Raw genomic sequence first — 27,063 nt, 5'->3', positions numbered from 1 at the left:
ATTGCGAAGGTAGAGGCAGCTAGTTGTCATCAGAAGACCAAGGGTAAGTGACATAACAAGACCACTGCAAAAAGAACTTCTCGAAAGAAGAAGGTAGAGATAATACCTCCTGGAGAAGATAAAACCTCACAGCTGAAGAACCCCCCTTGGTTTCCTTCTGTATGGGGTCGCCTTCTCCATGCATGTGGACTCTGATTGCTAACATCTGAATGGAGCACATGTTGCTCGTGAAAATCATTTAAGTTCTACTTTGGTTCACTTTCTAGATCTCATCCCCCACCCATGGGAATGGAAGAGCTAATTAGAAGCAGAAAAAAATAAACTCAAAAATTAAACAAACAAACAAAAACCTTGGTACTTATTTATATCCTTCTGATTTCCCAGCACTGTTTCTTTTTTGGAGCCCTCCTGGTGCAGTGGTTAAGAGCTCGAGTGCTGACCAAAAGGTTGTGTGGCTCGAACCCGCCAGCCACTCCCCGGGAGAAAGATGCGGCAGCCTGTTTCCCTAAAGGTTTACAGCCTGGTAAAAACGGGATGAGACAGATCGGCTCTGTCCTGGAGGGTTGCTGTGGGTCTGAGTTGACTCGATGGCAGTGGGTTTTGGGAGTATAGCACCATCATCTAGAAACCTTTTTTGGTCCTAGTTAGGAACAATCTGACCTTCCTCTAAATGCTCGCAGCGGTTTCTTTGTCCTGATACTTACTAGGTTACCACTTTCTCCCTTGTACACTCATCTGCCCGTTACTAGATGAGCACATTTAGGATGGGATTTATTTTTGTGTCCTGTTTTTATACTGAACACAATACTGTGCATATTTTATGTGTTAAGTATATGTTTAATTTACTATGAGTAAAAATATCCTTTTGAAAGCCACTAAAACTTTAGTTGTTGTTGTTAAGAACTCTTGTTGGGTCAAAGAGAGGAAGAAAAAAAAAAGTTAAACATGAGCTCTTTAAGCCTGGCTTTACCCATCAGGTGTTGGATAGTCTTGAAATGTTTTGGTTGGTCTGTTTGACTCCAAATACTAAAGTAAGAAATTATTCTCACGACCATCCTAATGGTGGTTTTAACTGTACAATTACCATTGATAATGAGTATAATTAAGCAGGCAGCCATTTCATTTTCAAAATTACTGTGTTTGTTTTGCTTTTGGTTTTCTTATTGAGGAATGTTGTAGTCCTTATACAATGGGGGAAATTAGACTGCTATCTTGAAAATATAACTGAACTTTTTCTGTTTTCTCTTTGTCAACATTCCATTTGCCAGCAACCTTATGGGGAAACCTGATCGCGTTTAGCAATTTTAAGTCGAGGTCTTAATTTTTAAAATACTGTTATATTGTTTTTATGAGATGGATTGACACAGTGGCTGCAACAGTGTACTCAAGCAAACGATTGTGAGGATGGCTCAGGACCGGGCAGTATTTCGTTCTCTTGTACATAGGGTCGCTATGAGTTGGAACCGACTCGATGGCACCTAACAACAGCAACAGCATTGTTTCAATCTTGCTGTTGTATTTATAGGAATCAAAGTGGTAGATTGTGGGACTAATAAAAACTAAATGTATGATTTATGTGTTAACGCTTTAATCCAAACATGAGTTGATTTATTCAGAAGGGAGGCTCAGTAAATACTGTGTAGGATTCTTTTTAATGGAAATTATTAGAGTAAACCATAATTTAATGAGTGTTAATATATGAAGCTATTATAATTGTGAGTTCATGTAATCAGCATGTGTGTTAACCATGATGACTGTGAGTGTTAGCATGTGACCCGTGTATTTTGCCATAGAACTGAATCAGCCCTGAAACAGATTGCTGTCACATGAGCTGCATTGTCTTCTAACAGTGCTCCTATGATTGAAATTTGGAGGTCATTAACATAGCCTAAGCCCTTCTGTTGATTAGGTTATCCTTAGGAACCCTCCCAAAAGTACCAAAAACAAACAAACAAACAAACAAACACCCATTGCCCTCGAGTTGATTCTGACTCAGCAACGCTATAGGACAGAGTAGAGCTACCCTATAGGGTTTCCAAGGAGCACCTGGTAAATTTGAACTGCCGACCTGTTGATTAGCAGCCGTAGCTCTTAACCACAACACCACCAGGGTTTCTTCTAGAAGTACGTTCTTTTCATTATTGTGGGTGCTGGAAAAAAGCCTATTTTATTATACAAGGCCGATCATTGAATTCTAGGACAATAAATACCTCAAAAGAATTTTTTGGTTTAGTGTGTCTTCATTCTTTGGTAAAAGCTCATCTCTGTCATGTTGGTATTTAAACCAACACCTGAGAGACCCAGTGCATTTGTAGACATCTTTTTACATTGCATCAATTTGAAATTCCATTCTGGTTTACTAGCCTTCTTCTGACGACAGATTGCTGAAAATCATGTTACTAGCAGCAGTGCCAAATCTACAGTGTAATTGAGCCCCTTGTTTGAGTTGTTAACTAAAGTAGAGGTCCAACTCAATATTCTCCCTGACTAGTGGACAGTTTGGGTGATGTATTAATAGAGATCTTATTTTTCAATGTTACTTCATCAACACACTGAATAATACTCTAGTGGTCTCGTAAATAAATAAAGAACATTGACTAATCTGTTAACGTGTTTTAGACTTTCCCAGTGCAGTCTTTATTGTACAGAAGGTGAAATAAATCAGACCTGTTTAGTGCCATCCATAGTCCTGTCCTTATTGACAGTTTGTATGCTCTTAGTGGTTGTAGAATATCGTGGTTAAGGGCACATGTTTTGGAATCAACTAAAGTTGCATTGAATCCTGGCCTGTTGTTGTCTAATTAGGCTAGTTTCTTAATACCACTGATTGTGTTTCTTTATCTCTAAAAAGTAGATAGTAACTTTGACTCCATAGATTTCTGGTTTTTGGTAAGTGCTCAGTAATGTGTATGTGTTTATTAAAAAAAAAAAAATTGTAGAGACAAAATTGCTTTGAACTTTTACTTGGGGCTGCACCATGTTCATGAGGTGCTTCATAAAAGCGGTTTTTGATGTTGCTAAAAACGGTCCTCAAACCTTCGCTGAATGCATACTTGCATATACATGGCAGGAACGAATGCTTATATGGGACCCTGAGTCTCTGAAAAGCTTTTACTTCAGTCATGGGTAGAAATGCTTGCCTATATTTACTTGGATATCTTGAAATTTTAAATGTGGTGAGTGATTATAGGAGTTGATGTGCTTTAGTCCCAGGTTAGATATTCTTAGGAGCTGTGGTAATTTCCGTTTGGATCTGCTATTTTCTTTCAAATAATGCTAACTTTTTAGAATATTGGCCATAGAAATAGTGGAACAGATGATCCCAGCCCTGGCCCTAGAGTGGCTCTAGAATGGATTGATTTTATGAGCAGGACCTACTAGACCAAAAAAGTAGTTGTTGGTTTTCTTGCTTTGAAACTTTCAGATGAGCAGTGACCTTAGAAGTTCTTTGTCAGGACTATTGAGCTTCCTGTAACCTACGATACATCTTGTTGACAGGTTTGTTAGAGTAGTGATCTCTGTGGTATATTAGAGTGAAGGGTAACAGCATGGACTCTGTGTCTGTCCACCAGGGTTCACTTTTGCAACTCCTGAATGTCTCTGTGCTCCCATTTTCTTATCTGTAATCTGTTACTTTACCTGATAAAATTTTGTGCTTTAAATGAGATAATCCATCTGAATGGATTACCCCCTTGCCCAGAACAGAGAGAGCACCCAGTAACTGTGGCATTGCTGCGGATGCTGCCGTAGTCTGGAATATGGGTTAAATTACGACTGAGTGATATTTGTCAACTTAGCACAGTGCCTAGCACATAGTAGGCACTCAATAAAATAATTCCTTTTACCCCTATTTTCAAATGCCCACCACACCCTGTTCCTAGTTTTAGGAATAGGTAGCAACAACAGTGAATCTTTCCCCTGACCTTCAACTAGAAAAACGAATGGCCAAGTTAATATATTTCTGGATGTCAAGAATGAAGTTTTAGAGTTAGATTTTCATGGTTTTAAATTAGTTTTTCTTAATTGCACCACATTATAGTTGTGGGTATTAAGCTGTTGATTTGGTTCACAGATGCTATTGACTGAGTACTTGGACATGAAAAATACTCGTACGGCCTCTGAACCATCAGCTCAACTAAGTTATGCCAGCTCTGGACGTGAGTTTGCAGCTTTTTTTGCCAAGAAGAAACCTCAAAGGCCAAAGAATTCTCTTTTCAAGTAAGTACTGGGCCTGCTTCTAGGATGGCTGGTGCGAAAGTGTCTTAGATCCCCAGTAGGATGACTTTCTACTTTACTGACAGCAATTACTTTCTCCAGTTAAAGTTGATTTGAAGTTGTTTATAGGAAGTGAAGTATTGACTCTTGTGTACTGTTATTTTCTGCAAGGGGAAGTGGCTCTTTTGGAGTATGGTAACTGGACTATCCAGGACTTTTAATAAAAAGTTCTGGAATTTGTCTCTAGGAGTCTTATATGAAATGATGGAAAATAAAACTCTCAAGTTGTTTCTGGGGAATTGTATATGAAATAAAAGGAAATGAACTATTTCAGCCTTTGAAAAAGCCCCAAGTGCCAAGAGGCAACTCTTGTTAATAACGTTATGCAAATCTCCTTGTGTAAGTAGCATGGGGTTATACGTGGTTATATTTAATAAAGGAACAATCTTGAAGTTCTTTGTATCTAATTACTATCTTAGTTAACCCCACCAGGCTGTGTGCCCAAAGCGTGTGACTCTGGGTAACAACTGACAGTAATATTAATATCAGCATTAATAACAACAGAAGCTACCATTGATTCAGTGCTTGTGCTATGTGCCAGGCTCTGTGCTAGATAAGTTTCTCAAAAAAAATCACATAGAAGTGTAATTTAATTCAGATTATACCAAATTTTAGCAGGAGCAGTCATAGCTAACACTGAGTATTTACTAAGTGCTAGCTAAGGTGCTGCGCCATTTTCGTGGGTTATCTCATTTACTGCTTACTACCTTGTCGGTGTTTGCTCTAAACTTAATCCTCTTTTACACATAAACAGTTGAGACACAAAAGAGTTTAAGTAACTTATGTGAGATCATGTAGCTAGCAAGTAGTAGAAGCAGAATTAAAATTTGGCAGCCTAATTCCAGACCTGTGTGCTCTTTTGAGGGGTTAATAGATATTTAAGAAGTAAAATATAAATATAAATCCAAGCATGTGAAGTGACTACAAAAATATCATCCCAGTATTTTGAATTCATTTGTTTTGAATAGCTGAAGCTTCAGTACCTTTTACCGATTCACTTTTGAAGTTTGTTTTTATCATGGATTCACAGAGTTTTTAATCATTATGGAAGGTTTCAGCAGTTCATTTAATCTTGTGGCCTTGCAGAAAGATTTAGTTTGTACCCTTCTGCCTGAATGAAACCCATTTTGTTTATTGAATGTGTTTCTTTTGCTTAGGTTTTATTCAGAAGTTAGATGCAATATCTGTTAAAACGCTTTAGGCTGCAAGTAACACCACATAGCTTAAACCATAGGAAAGTTATTGTCTCACACATGGGAGAGTTCCTTAATTCAACACTACAATATGGTGAAGGAGCCAGCCCTTTTCCATCTCTCAGCCTTATCATCCTGAACATGTTAGTGATGTTTGTATCAGTGCTGGTCCAGTAAAGATGGTGATGCCAAGTGTCATGGATTGAATTGTGTCCCCCCAAAATATCTGTCACTTGGCTAGGTCATGATTCCCAGTATTGTATGATTGTCTACCATTTTGTCATCTGTCATGATTTCCCTCTGTGTTGTAAATACTATCACTATGATGATAATGAGATGGATTAGCCACAGTTATATTCATGAGATCTACAAGATTAGATAGTGTTTTAAGCCAATCTCTTGCGAGACATAAAACAGAGAAGTGAGCAGAGATAGGGAGACCCATACCACCAGGAAAGCAGTGCTGGGAACAGAGTGCATCCTTTGGACCCAGGGTTCCTGCCCGGAGAAGCTCCTAGACCAAGGGAAGATTGATGACGAGAACCTTCCTCCAGAGCCAGCAGAGACAGAAAGCCTTCCCTCGGAGCTGGCACCCTGAATTTGGACTTCTAGCTTACTAGACTGTGAGAAAATAAACTTACCTTTGTTAAAGCCATCCACTTGTGGTATTTCTGTTATAGCAGCATTAGGTGACCAAGACACCAAGGAAACAGGATATGGTTCTTCCCAAGAATCTTCTTTTATCAATGAAAAAAAGCTTCCTGTCAGTGAGCAAGGTCCTCTGCAAGTCCCCCTCAAGTTCTAGGATTGGATCTTACACTCACTGGCAAGGAGAAGGGAACCACGGAGACTGTCTTAAACAAGTCATTGTTCGTCTCTGGTGCTAGGGCTGGAGCTAGAGAAGGAGCCATTTTTCCTGAGCACATGGCTGAGTAAAGAGGAAACAAGGAAGCAGAAATCCCAATAAAATAGGGGCTATGCCAGCAAGGAAGGAAGAGATGGCTGATAGAGGTGACAGATGCCACCTAACCGGGCCTTTTTTTTCTGGCTCAACCTACCATTCTTTATCTAGGTATGTTATGGAGAACAGGTTTAAGGGATTTCAGATTTCAAGCTTTCAACCCTCACCCGTAACTTTAAGCCTTAGACCACAACATACATTTTCTAACATTTTGTCAATCCTTTAAAGTTGCGGCATTGGAAAGATACAAATTTTTGAAAACAAACAAATAATTGTTATACGTTTATCATGATTGGGTAGTAAGTAATAAAAGCACATCAGCCACACAGTCAGACCATCATTACAGATGTGCCTACTTCTAGTCTTGGTTCTACTCTAATGAGTGTTGTGAGCCAGGGCAAGTCTCTTGTCTTGGTGAGCCTCAGTGCCTTTGGCCATAAAATAAGGAAGTGAAACTGAATAATCTCAGATGCCTCTTTTACTATAAGATCGTATCAATCTGTGACTTGCTGCAAACAAAAAAAGGATTTCTGAGTGGCAAAAATACATCAGGTCATAAAGGATTAAGATTTTGGCAAGCTGTAATTCGTTTTTATCACATCTGTGAAGATCTTTATTACCCTTCTCTAATTGCCCCTAGCTAAGGTTTTTTAAGGTTAATTAAGTGTGTTTAAGTCCCTTCTTACTGCACAACGTGAGTCTCTCTATTCTTTGCCCCAGAGTTTATTTTTTCCCTTGCCATCTCTGATCAATGGCTGCCGGCATGCTTTTTGGAGGTCAGTGGCTTCTTTTCTGCACTTGACTGGTAGGTGGCACTTTTGAAGTACTGCATACTTTTCTTCCTTCTGGCTATTAGTGTCCTCTCAGTTCTTGGCAGGGTACAAGGACAGGATGAAGTAACCCAGGTGTTTCCCTCAGACTGACATTCATCTTGGTATTCATCTTCCTTGCCAAGGAATGGATAAAGAAGGTGTAATTAAGGAACTGACAGCGCTCCTTCCTCGTGGCAGAAGTCTGTCCCATTGTCACTGTTGCTGTTTCATAATGTTGCTGTTTACGCCTAAGTGACAGTAATTCTAGAGGGATTTTTCCTCTTCTAAGCCTGTTAGCCTACCTTTGAAAACTTCAGGTTCAAAATGGAATTTCTTAGCACACCAACGGGTTTTCTGTTCGATATAGTCTTAATTTTACCTGTTTTTTCCCCCCTCTCCTATCTGCAAGTTTGTCTTAACTTTTCTTTGTTTTTCTTTTTAGTATTCATTGTTTCAGCTTTTAGAGACCCGTTCTTTATCGTGAGCCTATCACTTGCGTTTCTGACCTTGAAAACAGTCTCTGGGTAGCTATGACCACACATTTTGTAGTTTGGTATTTTGGGGAGTATTTTATGTGGTAGGCTTCAGGTCAAAAACTGCCAGCCATTTCCAAACTGTGTTGTTTTTCAGGACATTTAGAGAGAGGCTATAGCTGCCTTGCTGCTTTAGTGTAGTTATTCAGCAGCAGTTCCAGCTTGCCCCTGATCCTTGTCCTCTAACTAGGGAGACAAGAGTCTGCTCTAAGGAGCCAGTATTTCTGCGGTGGCAGCTGACAGTTGGTGATGACTTTTGAGCTGAATAACAGCCTAATTCAGATGACTTTATAGGATGCTCTGGAGTGTGTGTATAGGAGAGGATGATGGAGGTCTGGAGGTGAAACAAAGCTGGGCAGATAAGAGTTGTACCAGTTGAAACGGAGAATAAGCAGAAGATCCAAGTGATGTTGTAGAGGTAGGCGTGTTAGCTAGGAATATCATCCATAAATCAAGGTCTTTGGCAGTTGTCCCTGCCCTGACACGATCTAGCCAGAATGTCTTGGCCGTGGAACAACAGGAAACATCATACAGACTAAAGGCAAGTACTTTTGGAATACAGAGCTGGGCACCATCTATTTGGTCATCTACAGCTGCTGTAACAGATAAACCATAAGTGGATGTCTTTAACAAAGAGAAATTTATTCTTTCACAGTCTAGGAGGCTAGAAGTCCAAATTCAGAGTGCCAGCTCCTGGGAATGCTTTCTGTCTCTGTTGGCTCTGGGGGAAGGTCCTTGTTATCAATCTTCCCCTGGTCTAGGAGCTTCTCTGCACAGGGACCCTAGGTCCAAAGGAGGCACTCACTCTTGACTCTTATTTCATGGTGGTGTGAGGTCCTCTCCTCTCTGCCCATGTCTGTCTTTTATATCTCAAAAAAGATTGACTCAAGATATAACCTAATCTTGTAGATTGTGTCCTGCCTCGTTAACTGCTTCTAATTCTGCCTCATTAACATCATAGAGGTTAGGCTTTACAAGACAGAGGATAAATACATCAGGTCACAAGATGGAGGACAGCCACACAATACTGGGAATCATGGCCTAGCCAAGTTGACATACATTTTTTTGGGGGGGCACAATTCAATCCATAATACTACATAATCTTTTTTTAATCCTGCGTTTCGTTACAGGTTTGAATCGTCCTCCCATGCCATCAGTATGAGCGCCTATCTGCGAGAACAGAGAAGGGAGCTCTACAGTCGGAGTGGAGAACTTCAAGGTGGGTGATTGGAATTTCTCAGGAAACAGTTGTTTTCTGGAGGGTGATCCGAAGCTTTTATAGCAAATAAATTTGTGGTCTGCATTCACAAATCCTTGCAAGATAACAAAAATTTTAAAGACTTGATAATCTGTTTCTTCTATAATTTCCCAGTATCTGTTGCCAAGCAGCTAAAACTATTACTATGGCCACAGGATTTATAGTCCTGCCACCATTCAAGTGGGAGCTGAAAGCAAAAGAGATAGGTCAGACTCCTCATGCTTAAAGATAGGATGCTTAAGGCCAGTTACCCTCTAGGACACCAGTCTTCTCTGGCTGCCACTGTTACTGTTCATTCTTATTTTTGAGGTCTTTCAAAATATGGCAGGAGTATCTGAGATTTGGAATAGGGCAAATGCAGCTTCAGGTATTATTTAAAGGGAAAATGGTTTTTTAAATAGTGTGGTCTAATCAACATAAATTTGGTACACAGAATATTTGATATACAGGTGTGGTTCAGAAAGAGTTTTAATATGCAGAAGAAAATACTTAGAAAATAAATTATGTGGTAAAGATAGTAGGTATATAAAGATAAATTAAATCAATAACATTCCCTTCTCTAATAGAAGGCTATTAATCATGGTAAATGTAATCAATTAAGAAAGATTTGTTGAAGGCCTGCTCCCTGCTGAGTATAAGACATTATCCTAGGCAGTGTGGAGGAATGGAAGTGGGGTACAAAGAAATAAAAGATACAGCCTTAAGGTCCAGTTGCAAAAGTAAAGCATATATACATATATATGAATTTTATTTTAAAATAAAGTAAATGCTAACAACTAAGTAAATGGTATGCATAAAATGGCTAGAAGAGTTGAGAGAAAGGAGTGATTATTTAAATTCTTCTAGACCTCTTGGCTCTCGCCATGATGGATGAGTAAAAACGCTTTTACTGTCTTTGATGTATTGAGGGTACATGGAACATTTTGTAGTGACTAACCTACACAACTAAATGTTTATTTTTGAAGACTCATCAAGTATAAGGTAATCATACTCATCAGCTATGATTTAAAGACCATCTCATCATTATTCTTCCTTTGATCTTCATTATTAAACTGAATGCCTGTACATTTTTTTAGAGACTGCTATGCTGTCTCATATCACGGTAGTAGCTCCTTAGCTCATATATGTGGTTTCCAGAAGTAAAAGCATAGGGGCATGTCATGGATTGAATTATGTCCCCCTAAAAATGTGTGTCTATGGGGCAGTTCTACTCTGTCCTATAGGGTCGCTGTGAGTCGGAATCGACTCGACGGCACTGGTTTCTTTAAAAATGTGTGTATCAATTGGGTGGGCCACGATTCTCTGTATTGTGTGCTTTTCCTATGTGTTGTAAATTTTGCCTCTATGTTGTTAAGGAGGGAGAATGGGTGGCAGTTGTGTTAGTGAGGCAGGACTCAACCTAAAAGATTAGATTGTGTCTTGAGGCAATCTCTTGAGATATAAAAGAAGCAAGCAGAGAGACCGGATGACCTCATACCGCCAAGAAAGCAGCACCAGGAGCAGAGTGTGTCCTTTGGACCTGGGGTCCCTTGTACCTGAGAAGGTCCATGACCATGGGAAGGTTGAGGACAAGGACCCTCTTCGAGAGCTGGCAGAGAGAGAATGCCTTCCCCTGGAGCTGACACTTTGAATTTGGACTTTTAACCTACTTTACTGTGAGGGAAATAAATTTCTCTTTGTTAAAGCCATCCACTTGTGGTATTTCTGTTATAGCAGTGCTAGATGACTAAGACAGGGCATGTTTCTATGATATTAGGAAAAGGACACTGGGGTTAAAAAAAAAATACCCAAATCCATTGCTACTGAGTCAATTCTGACTAATTGAGACCCTATAGGACAGAGTAGAACTGCGCCAGGAAACCCTAGGGTTTCAAAGGGTGTAAATCTTTAAGGAGGCAGACTGCCACATCTTTCCCATATGGAGGGACTGGTAGATTCAAACCACCAACCTTTTGGTTAGCAACTGAGTGCTTAACTACTGCTCCACCAGGGCTCCTGAAGAATGGGTTATTGTCTTAATTATCTAGTGCTGCTGTAACAAAAATACTGTAAATGGGTGGCTTTAACAAACAAATTTATTTTCTCACAGCTTAAGAGGCTAGAAGCCCTAATTCAGGGCGCCGGCTCCAGGGCAACATTTTCTCTCTGCCAGCTCTCTAGGAAGATCCTAGAGTTCCTGCTCCTGGGTGAGCTTCATGTGGTTTGGCATCTCTCTCCCCCCATCTATGCTAGCTGGCTTGCTTGCTTAATCATTTATATTTCTAAAGAGATTGAATAAAGACACACCCTACACTAATCCTGCCTTATAACACGATAAAGATAACCCATTACCAAATAGGATTATAACCACATTAGGAATTACAACACATATTTTGGGGGGACACAGTTGAATGCGTAACATTCCGCCATTATACCCCCCAGAATTTATGTCCTTTCCACATGCAAAACACATTCACCCCATCATACCATCCTAAAAGTCTTAAGTCAACTGCAAGTTGCAAATCTCATTTTCTGAATCATTTAAATCAAATATGGGTGAAACTTTAGGTGTATTCCATCATGGGGCAAAATTCTTCTTCATCTGTGAACCTGTGAGATCTACATTACAAGTTATCTGTTTCCAAAGTAGACATAAGGTAGGTATTTCCATTACAAATGGGAGAAATTGGAGGGGAAGAAGGGATGATAGACACCAAGAAAGTCCCAAACACAGCAGAACAATTTACATTAGCTCTCAAGGCTTGGTAATAATTCTCTGTTTTTTGGGACCATCTGGGCAAGGCTTTTGCCCTTCAGACTCTGGGTGTTGGTCCTGCTTTCTGGATTCTGGATGGAGGCCTCTCAGTCCTGGGTTTCAGCTCCTGGGACAGCAACTCTGCTCCCTCGACTTTGGGTGGCCCCATTCTCCTAGTCCATCTGAGTGGTGACCTACCCCCTTGGCCCTGGGAGGCCCTGTTCTTCTGCCCCTTGGACGTGGCAGACCTGCCCCTTCAGCTTTGGGCACTGCCAAATTTAATGGCAGCCCCACACCCTGGAACCAAGTTGGTGAAGATCTGACTCTTTGAAACCTAGGAGGCCATGGTTGTACTCTGTGAGACCTCAGAGGCAGTGGCCTCATCCTTGGATACCCCTGAGGTCGTGGCCTTACTGAGACCCAGGCAGCTCTGCTTCCCTTGGTCTTTCTAGCAGTTCTGCTGATCTCTGAGCTGTTCTGGAGATTGTTCTTTTATTTTCTTGGAGGACAACAGATGTAGCTCCCTTGGCCTGTTTCCTGCCTGTAAAATTCCAAGAGACAGCATTCTCTCCTTTCACTCTTTCTCTGTCCCTTTCAGTCTAAGCTGGTTAGATCCATCAGTCACAGGCACAATCTCTTTAACAAAAGATTGTGTAGCCATTTCCTTGGTGAAAATTCTAGAGCATGTGTCCTTAGTTTGTACAACAGAATTTTCTAAATCTTTCAGTTTCGTTTACATTTTGCACAGTTCATCTTTAAGTCAATCTCTTTCCTCTCGCATTTTACTATAAGCATCAAGGAGAAACCATGCGGCCCCTTTAAGATCTTGTTTAGAAATCTCCCTAACCGAATATCCAAGTTTATCACTTAGAAGTTCTGCCTTCCACCAAACATTTGAACGTAATTCAAACAAGTTCTTTACCACTGCATAAAAAGCATTGCCCTTTCTCCATTGTCTAATCACATGTTCATATTTCTTTTTAAAGCCTCACCAGAAGCACATTTAACATCCACATTTTGGTGCCATGTGTATTCTGTACGACAATAGAGACTTTCTCTTTGGCTTTTCTCACTTCCTTCTGAGCCCTCACCAGAATTGTGTTTGACATCCATAATTCTACCAACAGTTTCTTCAAGGCAATCTAGGCTTTTACAATTAGGCATCTTAAAAATCTTCCAGCCTCTACCTGTTATCCAATCCCAAAACTGCTTTTACATTTTATATATCTGTTAGAGTAGCAACCCCACTCCCAGTACAAAATATCTTATGCTGGTTTCTCTAGAGGAACAGAACTAGTGAAGCATATGCATAAATATATACAGAAAAATTTATTTCAAGGAAATGGCTCACACAGTTGTAGAGGCTGTCAAGTCCCAAATCCATGGGTCAGGCATCAGGCTAGACGCTTCTCCTGGTTGATGTTGTTACATGGGCTGACAAACTCAAAATCAGCAGGTCAGGCAGAAAGCTCCTGGCTCACAGGGTTGTGGAGGCTGGCACATCCCAAAATCTGCAGGTCAGATGGCAAATTGTCAGCTCACTTCCCAAGAACCAGAGGTCAGAGGATGACAAGTTGGGTGCAGGATCAAGAGAGGATGAGCTTTGCCAGAATATCCATGTATACCGGATGCAGGTCACACCCCAAGGAAACTCCCCTTTCAACTGATTGGCTGCTCACATCAGATCACAAAGTTGAGGTTGATTACCTAATATCTACCAAACTACTGAGAATCATGGACCTCTGGTTCTTGGGACACGAGCCAGCAGCTTTCTGCCTGACCTGTCGATTTCGAGTTGGTCAACTCTTGCAACCATGTGAGTCAGGAGAAGCCTCCAGCCTGACGTCTGACCCCTGGATTTGGAGCTTGCCAGCCTCCACAACGGCATGAGCCATTTCTTTGAAATAAAATTTTCTCTGTATATTTATGTATATACTTCACTCTTTACATATTTATGTATTTGCTCCTCTAGAGAACCCAGCCTAAGACAGGTATCATTTTATTCAATATGAAAATATTTTCGTATGTTTTAGAAAACATGAAATGTGCATCTTGGACTCTTGAAGTACAGAGAGTAGCTAAATTTGGAACAAATGAAGGAGTGACTCCATCTGTGCTTAGGCAAGGAGTGAGGGGGAGGGGGACCCAGGCTTTAGCAGACAGCTGTCCCCAGGAGAGTAGGGTGGGCTGTAAAACAGGGAAGGACATGGTGAGAACAGAGCACACATTCTTTGGGACTTCGGATCACGTTCGAACAGCCGCTTAGGGGAGTAGAAAGTTATCGAGGTTTAGAGAGATCTTCCATCTCATAGTGTCCTAATTCTAATTTCTCTGCAGGGTTGGCTTAATGAGGAGTTTACATGAGCCTCCATAATTTCTCTCTGCCTGGCTTCCAGTATATGAAATTCCTTTAATGGAGAGAAAGCCTTTCATTTGACACTTGATGTAAAGGTAGACCATGTAGTTACTGGGACAGCAATACCACCTGGCACTCACTGAAATACAAGAATAATTAGTCAGCAGGGGTAAATGACTGATACTAGATTCTTTCTAGCAAGCATCAGTGAGAGTAGGGAGCACTCTGCTCTGCCATGTGGGGCAATTTTCAGATCCCCCAGTGGCCCAGAAGCCCTTGAGAAGCAAAATAGTGTAGCAATGAAGAGTGAAGTCTGAAGCATCATAAAAACCAAAACCAAACCCATTGCTGTCAAGTCAATTACTACTCATAGTGACCCTACAGGACAGAGTAGAACTGCCCCGTATGGTTTCCAAGGAGTGTCTGGTGGATTCCAACAGCCGACCTCTCGGTTAGCAGCCATAGCTCTTAACCACTACGCCACCAGGGCTTCCCTAAAGCACCATAGGTCACCATTAAGAGCTGGCAGGGCACTGGACCATTGAGGCTGAAGGATTCCTTGAGGCTATATAGCCCCTGAGCTGCTCTTCAAACCTTGAATTGAAACTACCCCCCTGAAGTCACCTTTAAACTAAGTTACAGTTTAGCCCAAAGAGTAAAGATTGTCACCCTTGAGTATTGTGTTTCTTAAAAAAAAGAAAAACTAAGACCAAAGGATCAACAGCTAGTTTTAGGCCCAGATGAGAAGGTTGGGGGGCAGGGAGATTTAGAACAGAAGTAACTTGGATGTTGATCCAAAGTGAGGAATGTAACCAGTTTCACTGATACGAAACTGTGGATCGGGAGCGGGTTTTGCTGTGTGTGTTTTCACCAAAGGTAAAATTAAAAAAAAAAAAAGGTTGAGGTAGGCAGGACCCCAAATGGAGATGCTGGGGCCCCTGGCAGCCGTCATCAGCTCCACGGCTTTCTGTTAGATGTCATGTTTGGAGAGAAGTAGAGGCATGTGTAGATATATTTTTATTCTTTGTAGTTACACATGAGCTTTACTAAATGGAAATGTTGCCCTTGATTTGTGTGGCCTAGGACAACAACGCTGTATATAATTGAAAACATTTTAAAATCCAACTAAGTTTAAAAGGAATTGTGTTTTCTGAGGATGGTTAATTGAGAAATCACTGTAACCTAACTAGGAACTTCCCATCTTTCAGAAAGTTATTTGAAATATGGAATTTTCAAGCAATATTCTATTGCACTTACCTGTGTTCATGAAACTAGGGCATTATCGTGAGTTAGCAGGGAAAGAAATAGCGAACACACCCCATTCATGATAGTCATTAAACAGTAATGCCGCTGAGCCAACACAGCACATACTTTGTGAGAGAGTAGATCAGCTGGCCAGTTTTTGTAAAAGTTTGATGCTGCTTCATTCAGGAGCAAAAGTTTTTTTTCCGAAGAATGCTTTTAACATTTCAGCAGGAAAAAAGAGGGGGAAATCACTCTAAAAGGCTGTTCTTTTTCAGTTATTCTATTAATCTGTCTGGTCCAAGGACCACAGTGAGATCTGCATTTCAGCTTTGTGCTTGAACAGGTCTAATTGAATAGCTGAGTCAAAGCATAAGAGTCTGGCAGAAGATTTTTGTCTCTTCTGTTAATGCCACGTAGCTGCAGGCTTCGCTTCCCAGTGGTTTGGTTCATAGGGTCAACTTTTCCTTCCATAGCAGGGGAACAGCAAAGAAATCCATTCAAAAGACCACCAAAGTAATATTAAAAAGCTCAAATTTTACACAAGTTAAGTTCCTGCCAACATTTTCCATTTATCACCCAATTAAAAACATTGCCGAGCCTAACAACACAAGGGAGAAAAACATTTAAAAATGAGACGTCTTTGGTATCATCAACCCATCTCAATTGGCGCTTACTGTTAGGGTACAGATGGTTCATTATATAGTCTGCTGTTGGCAGTGGAGCTGAGGAGGTGGGGGTGCCATTTCAAAGTATGCGAGATAACAGGTGGAGATCTAACTTGTGTATGTGTCTACGTTAATCATAGCCTTCCTGTTGTTCAGAGTCTCTCTGCTGCTTCATTGTATATTAGACAGCAGAGTTGTAGGTTGAGAAAGATACTAGTTTTAATGAGCACTAACCTTGAATATCATCATCTCAGGTTTAATGTACAGTTCTTAGGAGAATAAGATAATCGCTGAACCCATTATCTCACAAGGGTTAAAAAAATTAAAAACACTGCCACTATGGCTCAGTTTTCTCATATAAAAAATAGAGCTGTTATCAGTCCTGAGTACCACAGTGGGGTATTGTGAGTATAAAGTTAGATGTCGCAGTCAGCTTCTATAAACATTTACACCTTGGAAACCCTGTGGGGCAGTCCTGCTCTGTTCTGTAGGGTTTTAATGGGTTTGGGTTGTTTTAAATTGATTTAAATTAAAATGATGCTTTTAAAAGTTGATCCTTGTGGAATTAGGAGTACCGCCTCGCCTTTCTTACCTGTCATGTTCTCCTCAGATCATTCCATTCTCACTGTTCCACTGAATTGGCTCTTACCAAGGTCACCAGCGACTCCCATATTGCCAGACATAGCATTCGCTTTTCTGCATTTGCCTCACTCGATCTTTTCTCATCTTCCTGCTCCTTCTGAGTCTTCCGAAGCACTTGTTGGATTTTCCCAGGGCCTGGTCCTGGAATCTCTACTGTGCTCACTCTATAGGCTCTTGCCCAGTCATCTCAGGCAAGACCAAGCTTTTCTTAGTGCCCGTGTGCATGTGACTTCCATTTCTGCATCTACTGCCAATTCTCATAATTGTTTCCTGACCTCTTCCAGCATCCTCCCGCCTACCCCCAGTCCTGGGATTCTTTATCACAGCAGTTTTTTAAATTTTCTTCATACACCTTTTCATAATATGCACATCTCTAGTTTTTTTGTTGTCTTGTTTATTTCCTATGCTTGCCTTGGCTTTATTCGTTGGTCTATTCCAGTGCCTAGGATAATGTGGGCTTTGAATTAGGCACTTAAATATAAATATATAATGAAGGAGGATTCTATCTTCAATATCTCTTTGTTTGTAGGAAGAAACCTACTTATTTGGGAGACGTTGTGGAAGCTTTAATCAACAGAGTAGGAGTCCTTGTGATTTGTTTGCTCTCATTTTTAAGGATAATAAAACTCAAGAATGAGTAAATTAATTACATTAATTCTCATTGATCCAAGTAGAAATGTGTACTTAATTTTGATTACAGTTTCTTTTCTGTCTTGGGGCTACTTAGTACTTCTGTTTGTACTCAATAATATTACCTTTAGAGTGCCATTTTTATCCCCATTAGTTTAATGAATGGCATTTCTATAGCCTTGACATTAAAATCTCCTGTAAAGCACCAACCACTTGAGAATTGACTTCTCTAAGAGGATTTGCTTTATGTAGTAAATATGGAAGTACTGACATCAGGGAAAACCGGTCTGTTGTTCCTGACCTGACCTGAATTTTCTGAGTTTTTCTGTGACTGGGGTTATGAATACTTAGTGATAGCAGGTGTAATTAATCTGTATGGAGATGCCTTGCCTTAAGATAAGGCAATATTTGCAATAGATTAACCATGAGTTGATTATCCTTTTTACAAAAGGGTTTATAATAAGAATCTCCTAAATGGCAAGCTATCCTGTAACAGCATTTAAAGTGGGGCCTGGGGCATTTTGGCTGAAGCAAGGCGCATTGTATAGAACAGCAATTTTGCACTCATACCACACATTGTTCCCCAACTTTAAATAGCAAAAGTGCTTGTAAAGCTTTATATCTGCACATTTGATTAGAACATTTTTTGTAGCCTTGTAAATGTTGTTTTAATAACTTTTTCCATAACTATGTTACAGTATGCAGGGAACATTAAAAAAAAGTACATATTTTTCTAAAAATTGCATAGCCTTTCCTAATTACCACTTATGTTTTTGGCTGTAAATAGTGTATAAAAATTGATGTCTTTTCTTTTGTGTATTTATATTCCTTTAAAAAAAAGAACTTATATGTAAAAGTTGTTTTATAAAGAAATAATAGTTTTATGAATGCTAATTTTTTAATCTGTCCCTAAGAAGTAGTAAGTAAGAAATAAAGTTACCTCATAGTCACAAACAGACTAATGCATTTATTTCAAATCACTTAGGAAATAAAAATGTTCTTTTACCGAGATTGTTTAATGAGTGTACTACCTCTTCATCTATGTGATGTGGAAATTTAATTTATTTAAAAATGTTCTCCATGTGGGGATCTATTTATATGAAATGGATTTAATTTCTAAATAAGTCTAATTTCTATAAATCCTATCTACACAGTAGACAGAACACTGGTAGGTGAACCAGTGGACTAGAAAAGAGCCTGGAGGTCACAGAAGATGGAGCTTGAGGGCATAAACTAACAACCATGAGGCCCATTTTTTAAAGCCCACGAATCTTACTCTTGAGAAAGATCCTTGGTTGTTACTCAGAACTTTTTGGTGGTATATAACCTTATTTTTAAAAAATTGCATTCTATTAATTTCTTCATTCATCAGAACAAATCAGGAAAAAAAATAATGCATTTGAATTGTAAAAGTGAGCCAAAAATATTTTACATGGGTCTTTTCAACTTGTAAAAAAAAAATTTTAAGCCCTGCACTTAATATTTGCAGTGAAGAAGTCATGAAGGAATCTATGGGGAAAATATTGAACAATTCAAGATACATGAGATGATGATGGAAGAAATACGCAGGGTCACTGTACCAAAAAGAATTGGTGGACGTGCAGCCGTTTCAGGAGGTAGCTAGCATATGATCGAGAACCGATGGTACTGAAGGAAGAAAGCTAAGCTGCATTGAAGGGAATAGTGAAAAACAAGTCTCCAGGAATTGACGGAATACTAATTGAGATGTTTCAACAGATGGATGGCGTACTGGAGGTCCTTACTCACCTATGTCAAGGAATTTGGAAGTCAGCTTCCTGTTCAGCTGACTGGAAGAAATCCGTATTTGTACCCATTCCAAAGAAAGGTGATCCAACAGAGTGCAGAAATTAGGGAACAGTGTCATTAATATCGGAAACCCTGGTAGCATAGTGGTTAAGAGCTATGGCTGCTAACCAAAAGGTCGGCAGTTCGAATCCCCCAGGTACTCCTTGGAAACCTTATGGGGCAGTTCTACTCTGTCCTGTAGGGTTGCTATGAGTCGGAATTGACTCGGTGGCAATGGGTTTGGTTTTTTTTTTTTGGTCATTAATATCACATGCAAATAAAACTATGCTGAAGGTCTTTCAAAAGTGGTTGCAACATTACATCAACAGGGAACTGCCAGAAGTTCAAGCCGGATTCAGAAGAGGATGTGGAATGAGGGATATCAACGCTGATCTCGGATGGATCCTGGCCGAAAACAGAGAGTACCAGAAAGATGTTTACCTGTGTTTTATTGACTATACAAAGGCATTCGACTTTGAGGATTATAACAAATTTTGGATAACACTGCAAAGGATGGGAATTCCACAACACTTCATTGTGCTTGTGTGGAACCTGTACATAGACAAAAAGGCAGTTGTTCGAATAGAACAGGGTGATACTGATTGGTTTAAAGTCAGGAAAGGTGTGCGTTACGGTTGTATCTTTTCACCATACCTATTCAATCTGTATGCTGAGCAAATAATCCAAGAAGCTGGACTACATGAAGAAGAACAGGGCATCAGGATGGGAGGAAGACTCATTGACAACCTGTGTTATGCAGATGACACAACCTTGCTTGCAGAAAGTGAAGAGGACTTGAACCACTTACTGATGAAGATCAAAGACCCCAGCTTCAGTATGGATTGTACCTCAACACAAGGAAAGCAAAAATCCTCACAACTGGACCAATAAGCAACATCATGATAAATGGAGAAGATATAGAAGTTGTCAAGGATTTCATTTTACTTGGGTTCACAATCAACACCCATGGAAGATTACATTGGGCAAATCGGCTGCAAAAGACTGCTTTAAAGTGTTAAAAAGCAAAGATGTCACTTTGAGAACTTTAAGATGTGCCTAACTGAAACCATGGTATTTTCTATAGCCTTATATGCATGCGAAAGCTGGACAATGAATCCTGAAGACTGAAGAAGAATTGGCACCTTTGAAGTATGGCGTTCATGAAGAATACAGAATATTCCATGGACTCCCAGAAGAATGAACAAAAGTATCTTGGTAGAAGTGCAGCCAGAATACTCCTTAGAAGCAAGGATGGCAAGACTTCGTCTCATGTACCCTGGACGTATTGTCAGGAGGCACCAGTCCCTGGAGAAGGACATCATGCTTGGTAAAGCAGAGGGTCATTGAAAAAGAGAAAGACCCTCAATGAAATAGATTGACACAGCGGCTGCAATAGCGAGCTTAAGCATGCCAATGATTGCGAGCATGGCGCAGGGCCGGGCATTGTTTCCTTCTGTTGTACATATGAGTCATGACTGACACTATGACACTTAACAACAACAACAACATACTTAATATAAAGAGCCTTGGTGGTGCAATGGTTAAGCGCTTGGCTACTAATCAAGAGGTTGGCAGTTGCAACCCGCTAGCCACTCCAAGGGAAAAAGATGTGACAGCCTGCTTCCATGAAGATTACAGCCTTGGAGACCCTATGGGGCAGTGCTACTATCAGGGTCACTATGAGTTGGAATCCACTCAATGGCAATGGATTTACTTTTTATTAATACATAATATATGTGCATTTTTCTGCAGGTATATTATACTTCAATTAAAAGTTTTTAAATGGAGCCAAAAGTATGAAAAATAACAATAACAACTTATAAAATGATGCAACAGGAAATTTTAAGTCACCTTATCCCATATTTGTCATCATTTGATTCACATCAGTGTTTTTAGTAAGGTAAAAGTAACAGCTGTGCTCATTTTTTGGGCTTGCTTTAGGATTGTAAAAAATTTATATTTTTGACAACTCTGATAGTCTATATGAAACAACCAAGTCTGGCTTGAGCTTTTTTAGAGAATAGAGAAGGCCACAGAAGTTTATGGCAAACGGTGAAGAAAGTAATTATCGGCACCTGGTGAGGGCCGTAAATAACACGTGTATCGTTATACCACTGTGATTAATAAGGCTATTTAATTCTTTCAAGATGAAGTTTGGGTTCTTTCAGGAATACTAATAGTTAGAGGTTGCCTTATCTGGAGCCCTGGTGGCACATTGGTTAAGAGCTCGGCTGCTAACCAAAAGGTCAGCGGTTGGAACCCACCAGCCGCTCCGTGGAAGAATGGTATGGCTGTCTGCTTCCCTAAAGCTTATATAGCCTTGGAAAGCCAACAGGGCAGTTCTGCTCTGTCTTACAGCGTCGCTGTGAGTCGGGATTGACTCGATGGCAAGGTTGTTGTTTTTTTAATTTGACGTGATGTGTTATCACAACTTGTAAGCATTTGATGTAAATGTGCATGTAGTATGATGTGTAGAAAATAAAACAGATTTTAATGCTAGAAAATGCTTTAGAATTCATATAATCTAACTTGTTTCGTTAGTCACTGATCCTTTTTTGTGTTTGAGGCTTATTTCACAGTTCAGTATAGGAAACAGGTTAAAGTGGAGGTGGTCTGACTAAGTGGGGGTGGGGACCCAGAGCCCCACCTGCTTAGACCCTCCCACTCCATCTGCCCCTCTACCCTTCCTCTGCTTAGCACCCAAAGCACCGTTGTAAAGCTCCATAGACTCCCAGGAGCAGAGAGAGATGGCATTACAGATTTGTAGGGAAGCACCCCCCCGCCAAAAAGAAAGAATAAGATAAACCCACTGACATTGAGTTGATTCTGACTCTTAGTGACCCTATAGGACAGAACAGAACTGCCCCATATGGTTTCTAAGGCCATAATCTTTACGGAAGCAGACTGCCATATCTCCCACAGAGCGGCTGGTGGGTTCGAACTGCTGACCTTTCAGTTAGCAGCTGAGTGCTTCACTGTGCCACCGGGGCTCCTTTTTGTAGGGAATGGACAGACTGACTGTTCAATGAAGCATGGTGAAACAACTGGTTATCCATAAAAAAAAAAAAGAAATTGGATTTTTATCTCAGGTCATTTAGGAAAAAATTTCTGATGGGTTAAGAACTCAAATGTGAAAGGTAAAAACCTATTGACAAAAATGTTCATGTCAACACTGTTTTAACAGCAAAAAGCTGAAACAGCTCAAGTGCCCGCAGACAGCCGAATTGTCATATGTATTGTGGTGTAGCCATCCAGGACGGTACTACACGGCGGTGGAAGTGATTGAACTGTACTGTGCGTTAACGTGGTTGAATCTCAGCTGCAGTCACCTAAGAATGTATGTAGCCCGATTCCCTTTATGCGAAGGTCAGAGCAGGCAGAACCTAATAGTGTATTATTTTGGCCTGCATCCTCATGTGATAAAGATGTGGAGAAGGTAAAGGAACACAAATCTAAAACTCAGGAAAGAGATCCCTGCTGGGCATGATGGAGGACCAGAGAAAGGAACACATGAACTTCAGAGATAGACGGACTGTTCTGTTTCTTAAGCTAACTGATGGAAATGCTCGTGTTTGTTTTATTAGTCTTTTAAAACCTGTACAAGTGTTATGTACACTCTTTTTATATATTATATGTTTTATAAAAGCACAAATATAGACTATTTAAAATTATAAAACCCTCTTCAGGCTCCAGAGACAACACCACATATGTAGTCTAATGCTCCCATTTAGATGTCTAGACCAAATCTGGAGTTTTATGTGACAGCTGGATTGGGTCTTTGGCTTCCACCGTTCTGGTGAAGCCCTGGACTCACGCCGAAGCTGTGACTTACCAATGAACTAGTGCTTTACCTTAAACGCTTCAAGAGAAGACAGCTGTGAGGTCAGGACAGCTCCCTCCCACCTCACCTGCTCCCTCTTCTGCCTTGCCGTCCATTTGGAATGCCAGAGAGTTGCATAAATTGGAGCAAGCGGCTTTTCTCCCATTGTTCCCTGTATTTTCTATGACTTTCTGTTTATTTATTGATTTTGTAAAGATTTATTATAGGTTTACTTGTGTTGGACATTTCACTAGGCCTTCAGGATACAATGAGGAACAGAGCCGAGTTTTGCCTTGGGGGAGCAAAAGAAAAGAGACTATAAACATGTCACAGTGACTTGCACTTGTCCCCCAATATGTTAAGAGACTCCCTGATCTTTTGCTGGGAACATAATCCAAAATATAAGCGTTTCCAAGCCTTGCTTGCCACCATTAACGGTCATGGAATTGAATTCTGGCCAGTGGAATGTGAGTGGAAGTAATGAGTGTAACTTCAGGTCATGCTGTTAAAGGCAAGGAACATGATGTCATTCTTTCCCACCCCATCCCATGTGTAAAGACATGTGCATATATGCATGTACATGCATGTACACATACACACACACACACATACACACATGTGCTGGAACAGGCAGGAAAGCTTCCCTAAGTACTTGGTTATAGAGGATGAAGAGAAGCTTCCAAATAAAGAAGTATATAAAAGTGTGAGTTTTGGCTTTTCCCTCATAATGTGAGTTTTTATTACTGATCTTGATATAACTTTTCCAATTAATTAAGGAATGTAGCTTATATGTACAGACTTCTACTGATTATGATTTGTTACTTCTAGAAACCAGAGGTGATAAAAAGGACACCAAAGCTATCGTGAATGATTTTGGCCATTGCTCATCCTAACACTTGAGGGATTAAGAATTGATAAGAAGCCAGTGATATACTGGTAATGATAGGAAGACAAAGGCCATTATTATACTTGGACAAAAGCTGAACATAAGCACACAGTGGGTATTCTGAGTGGTGTTCAAGTGTTATATAGTTATGTCACATACATAATTGCTAAAATTCCTAAAAGAAACAACTTTGTCTTAGACGTACGCATCGTATATTATATCACACTGTACATGGTGAATGAGGCTGGAGAGATGGCAGGGGCCAGATTATGAAGGACCAACCTAACCTGTTCCTCAGGTTCCATTGGTTAAAAATAGAACGCTCATCTTGGACCACAAGTTGTGATGGCAGCTTGGTTATATACGGAGACTGCGGAGTTCTTTGTGCTTACATTTGGTTTCCAGCTTGTAATTGTGATGCGGATGAAAATATGCACCAAGTTACTTTTGGCTTCACCACAATTTTAAACTTGAAAAGCCAATATTACAGTACTATATGATGGTATGTATGAATATTACATGAATATTGTAATAGTCATAATATAAGATGTTCATTCCTGGAATTATGATGACATCTGCTGAACTGCAGCCAGTTCATTTGCATATTCATGCCCACTTAGCTCAAGTAAGTTCCTGTTTGTTTGCACATTAATATCTGATTTCAGCCCTGGCTAACTAATTTACATATCCGTGTTTAGTTGGTTAGGGATGTTCACGTATGGAATGTTGGTGCTCTGCCTTTTGTGCGGAGTAGCTTGCTGTATCGTGGTTTAGTGGAAGGAGCACCTAGTACTCATCCTGCTTTTATCTAGCAAGTCGCCTTACCTTCCTGAGCCTGGACTAAAAAAACAAAAACAAAAAACCTTTGCTCTTCAGTCGATTCCGACTCATAGTGAGCCTGAACTGCTCTTCTGTATTATGAAGTTAGCAATACTTGCTCTGCATATTTCTTAGGGCTTTTGTAAGTATCAATGTGCAAGAACTTCATGGAATCGTAGGTATTTTGTTGTAGGTGAAGCACAGAGTTTTGGGGAAGATTAGACCACTACAGGATGCCACAGCTTCATATGTATTGATTGCTTGAGATAATGTATTTCTTTTGTTTTAAGCTGCCAAGTTTGTGGTAATTTGTTACACATCAGTGGAAAACTAACATACCACCCAACCTTGATATTTCATGATTCTTCCTTTTAGACTCCGAAATATTCCCTCTTAATGGATGGAACCTACTATAACAGTTCTCTTATTGTAAGGAAGGAAACAAGCAACTTTTTTCCTCCTACCCCAAATTTACTCTAATTGTTAGTTTTACAGTTACTCCCTGCCCTTCCTCTTCTCCGTGACTTTAGTTTGGAAGCCAAGGGGACTTTGAGGAAGATGGAAGTCTATCAGGTTTTCTATGTTGCTGTGAACTTTTATGGTATGAAATAACATTTTTTTAATATTTATAATTCATATCTACAGTGCAAAACATCATCATCATGAAAGCCTTCTGAGAAAACCAGGACAGATTCTGTTACCTCTCTTTGGAGATATTTTTGGGCTCTCATGGGTACCTGATACTGACCATGTCTAGATCAAACTCATGATCTGTCCTACTCCCAACTACCCCACATCTGCTTTTCTTTCAATACGCCTCCTTTCATTAAATAGTATTCTTGACTAGCTATCTGGTAAACCTAGAAGTCATTCTTGACTCTTCTTCACATCACACATTAAAGCAATCCCCAGATCCTGCTGATGCTGCCTCCTCAGTGTCTACAAACCCATCCACTTTTTGAATTGTCCCTGGCCTCCCCCTTGGTTGACCACTGTCATCTCTTGGATTTTCCTACTTCTATTTTTGAATCCCTCCAAACCATTCTTTATACCAGAACCAGAGTAATTGAAAAGTATTTAGTGATTTCGTATGTCACGTAGGGCTAAGCCCCATGTCCTTAATATGCCTCATAAAGTTCTGCATGACTGGACCACTGCTTACCTCCACCCTCTGCTTGGCCATTTCCTCACCAGAGCTGTATTGGACTTCTTAGAACCTGCCAAGCTCGTTCAGGTCTCAGGCCTCCTTACATGCTTCTTTCTGTGCCTGCAGTTGGCTTTCCCCTGTTGTCTCCCTGATGTCAAGTTTTTATCTTTAGGATAATCCTTTGCTTGATAATAAAAATTATATACAATACTTATTAAGTACTTATATCATGTGTCAATCACCACTCTAAACTTCCTTCTTTTATCCTCTTAACTATTACTTCCTTGAGAAAGCTTTTTTTTTCCTTTCTGTTTCTAATTCCCCCAGACTAGGGTAGCTTCCTTCTTTGTAGCACATGGCTTGCTTATAATTCTTCAATTAATTATTTGTAGTTTGTTTCAAATGTGTGTTATTCACTCATTCTAAGCCTGTGTAGGCAGGAACAATATCAGCCGGGTTTACCATACTTATCTGGCACCTCACACAGTACCTGGCATGTAGTACAAAAAAAGAGAGAAAAAAACCAAACCAAGTGCCATTGAGTCGATTCCGACTCATAGTGACTCTATAGGACAGAGTAGAACTGCCCCACAGAGTTTCCAAAGAGCACCTGGCGGATCCGAACTGCCGACCCTTTGGTTCACAGCCGTAGTACTTAAACACTACACCATCAGGGTTTCCATGTAGTAAGCACCCAATATTCATGCCTTCTACAAAGGAAGAGATGCTAGGAGATTGTTCAATGTTGCACATGGACCAAGTGGCTGAAGTAGACAGAGGTGCAGATCTTTTCTCTCTAAACTTAGACCTTTTCCCAATATGTTAATAATGCTTAGGAGAGATAAACAAATATAGATTAAGTTATATCAAGAAGGAAAGTAAGGGAAATTAATATCATTTGAGAGAAGAGAGTGAGGTTTATTGAGATGGCACTTATTTGCAGGTTCCTACATAATTATCATTTGTTTCTCATAATTATTCTATCAAATAGGCCTTAGTGTCTCATTTTTTTCCGGTTAAGAAAACCAGGGCTCATAGGTTAAGTAATTGATCAAAGTCACAGAATTCATAAATAATAAAGTTATTCTATAATACAGCTTTATCGTACAGAATTTGCAAAAAGCTTGCATTTGAAATGGCTTGTACATTGTTCTACATTATTGAGGTATAATTTACATACAGTAAACCAAATCCATTTAAAGTGAGCTTTGATGTATTTGATGTATAAACGACAACAACAAAAACCCCATTGCTGTCAAGTCGATTCTGACTCATAGTGAC

General features: G+C 40.0%; 1 protein-coding gene across 6 annotated transcripts in view; it reads left to right on the top strand.

Moving 5' to 3' along the window:
• EXOC4 (exocyst complex component 4) overlaps window positions 1-27,063 on the top strand; it is an 831,013-nt gene that overhangs the window by 219,670 nt on the left and 584,280 nt on the right. For all 6 annotated transcript variants that reach the window (XM_003420870.4, XM_064289703.1, XM_010600447.3 and 3 more), the window contains 2 exons: window positions 4,073-4,218; window positions 8,905-8,993. In XM_003420870.4, coding sequence (XP_003420918.1) covers window positions 4,073-4,218; window positions 8,905-8,993 — 235 coding nt within the window. The remainder of the gene's footprint in view (window positions 1-4,072; window positions 4,219-8,904; window positions 8,994-27,063) is intronic.

Source organism: Loxodonta africana, chromosome 8 (genome assembly GCF_030014295.1).
Source record: "Loxodonta africana isolate mLoxAfr1 chromosome 8, mLoxAfr1.hap2, whole genome shotgun sequence".
NCBI classification, from domain to species: Eukaryota; Metazoa; Chordata; class Mammalia; order Proboscidea; family Elephantidae; genus Loxodonta; species Loxodonta africana.
The sequence above is the reverse complement of the archived record's forward strand: the minus strand, read 5'-3'. Positions and strand labels throughout refer to the sequence as shown.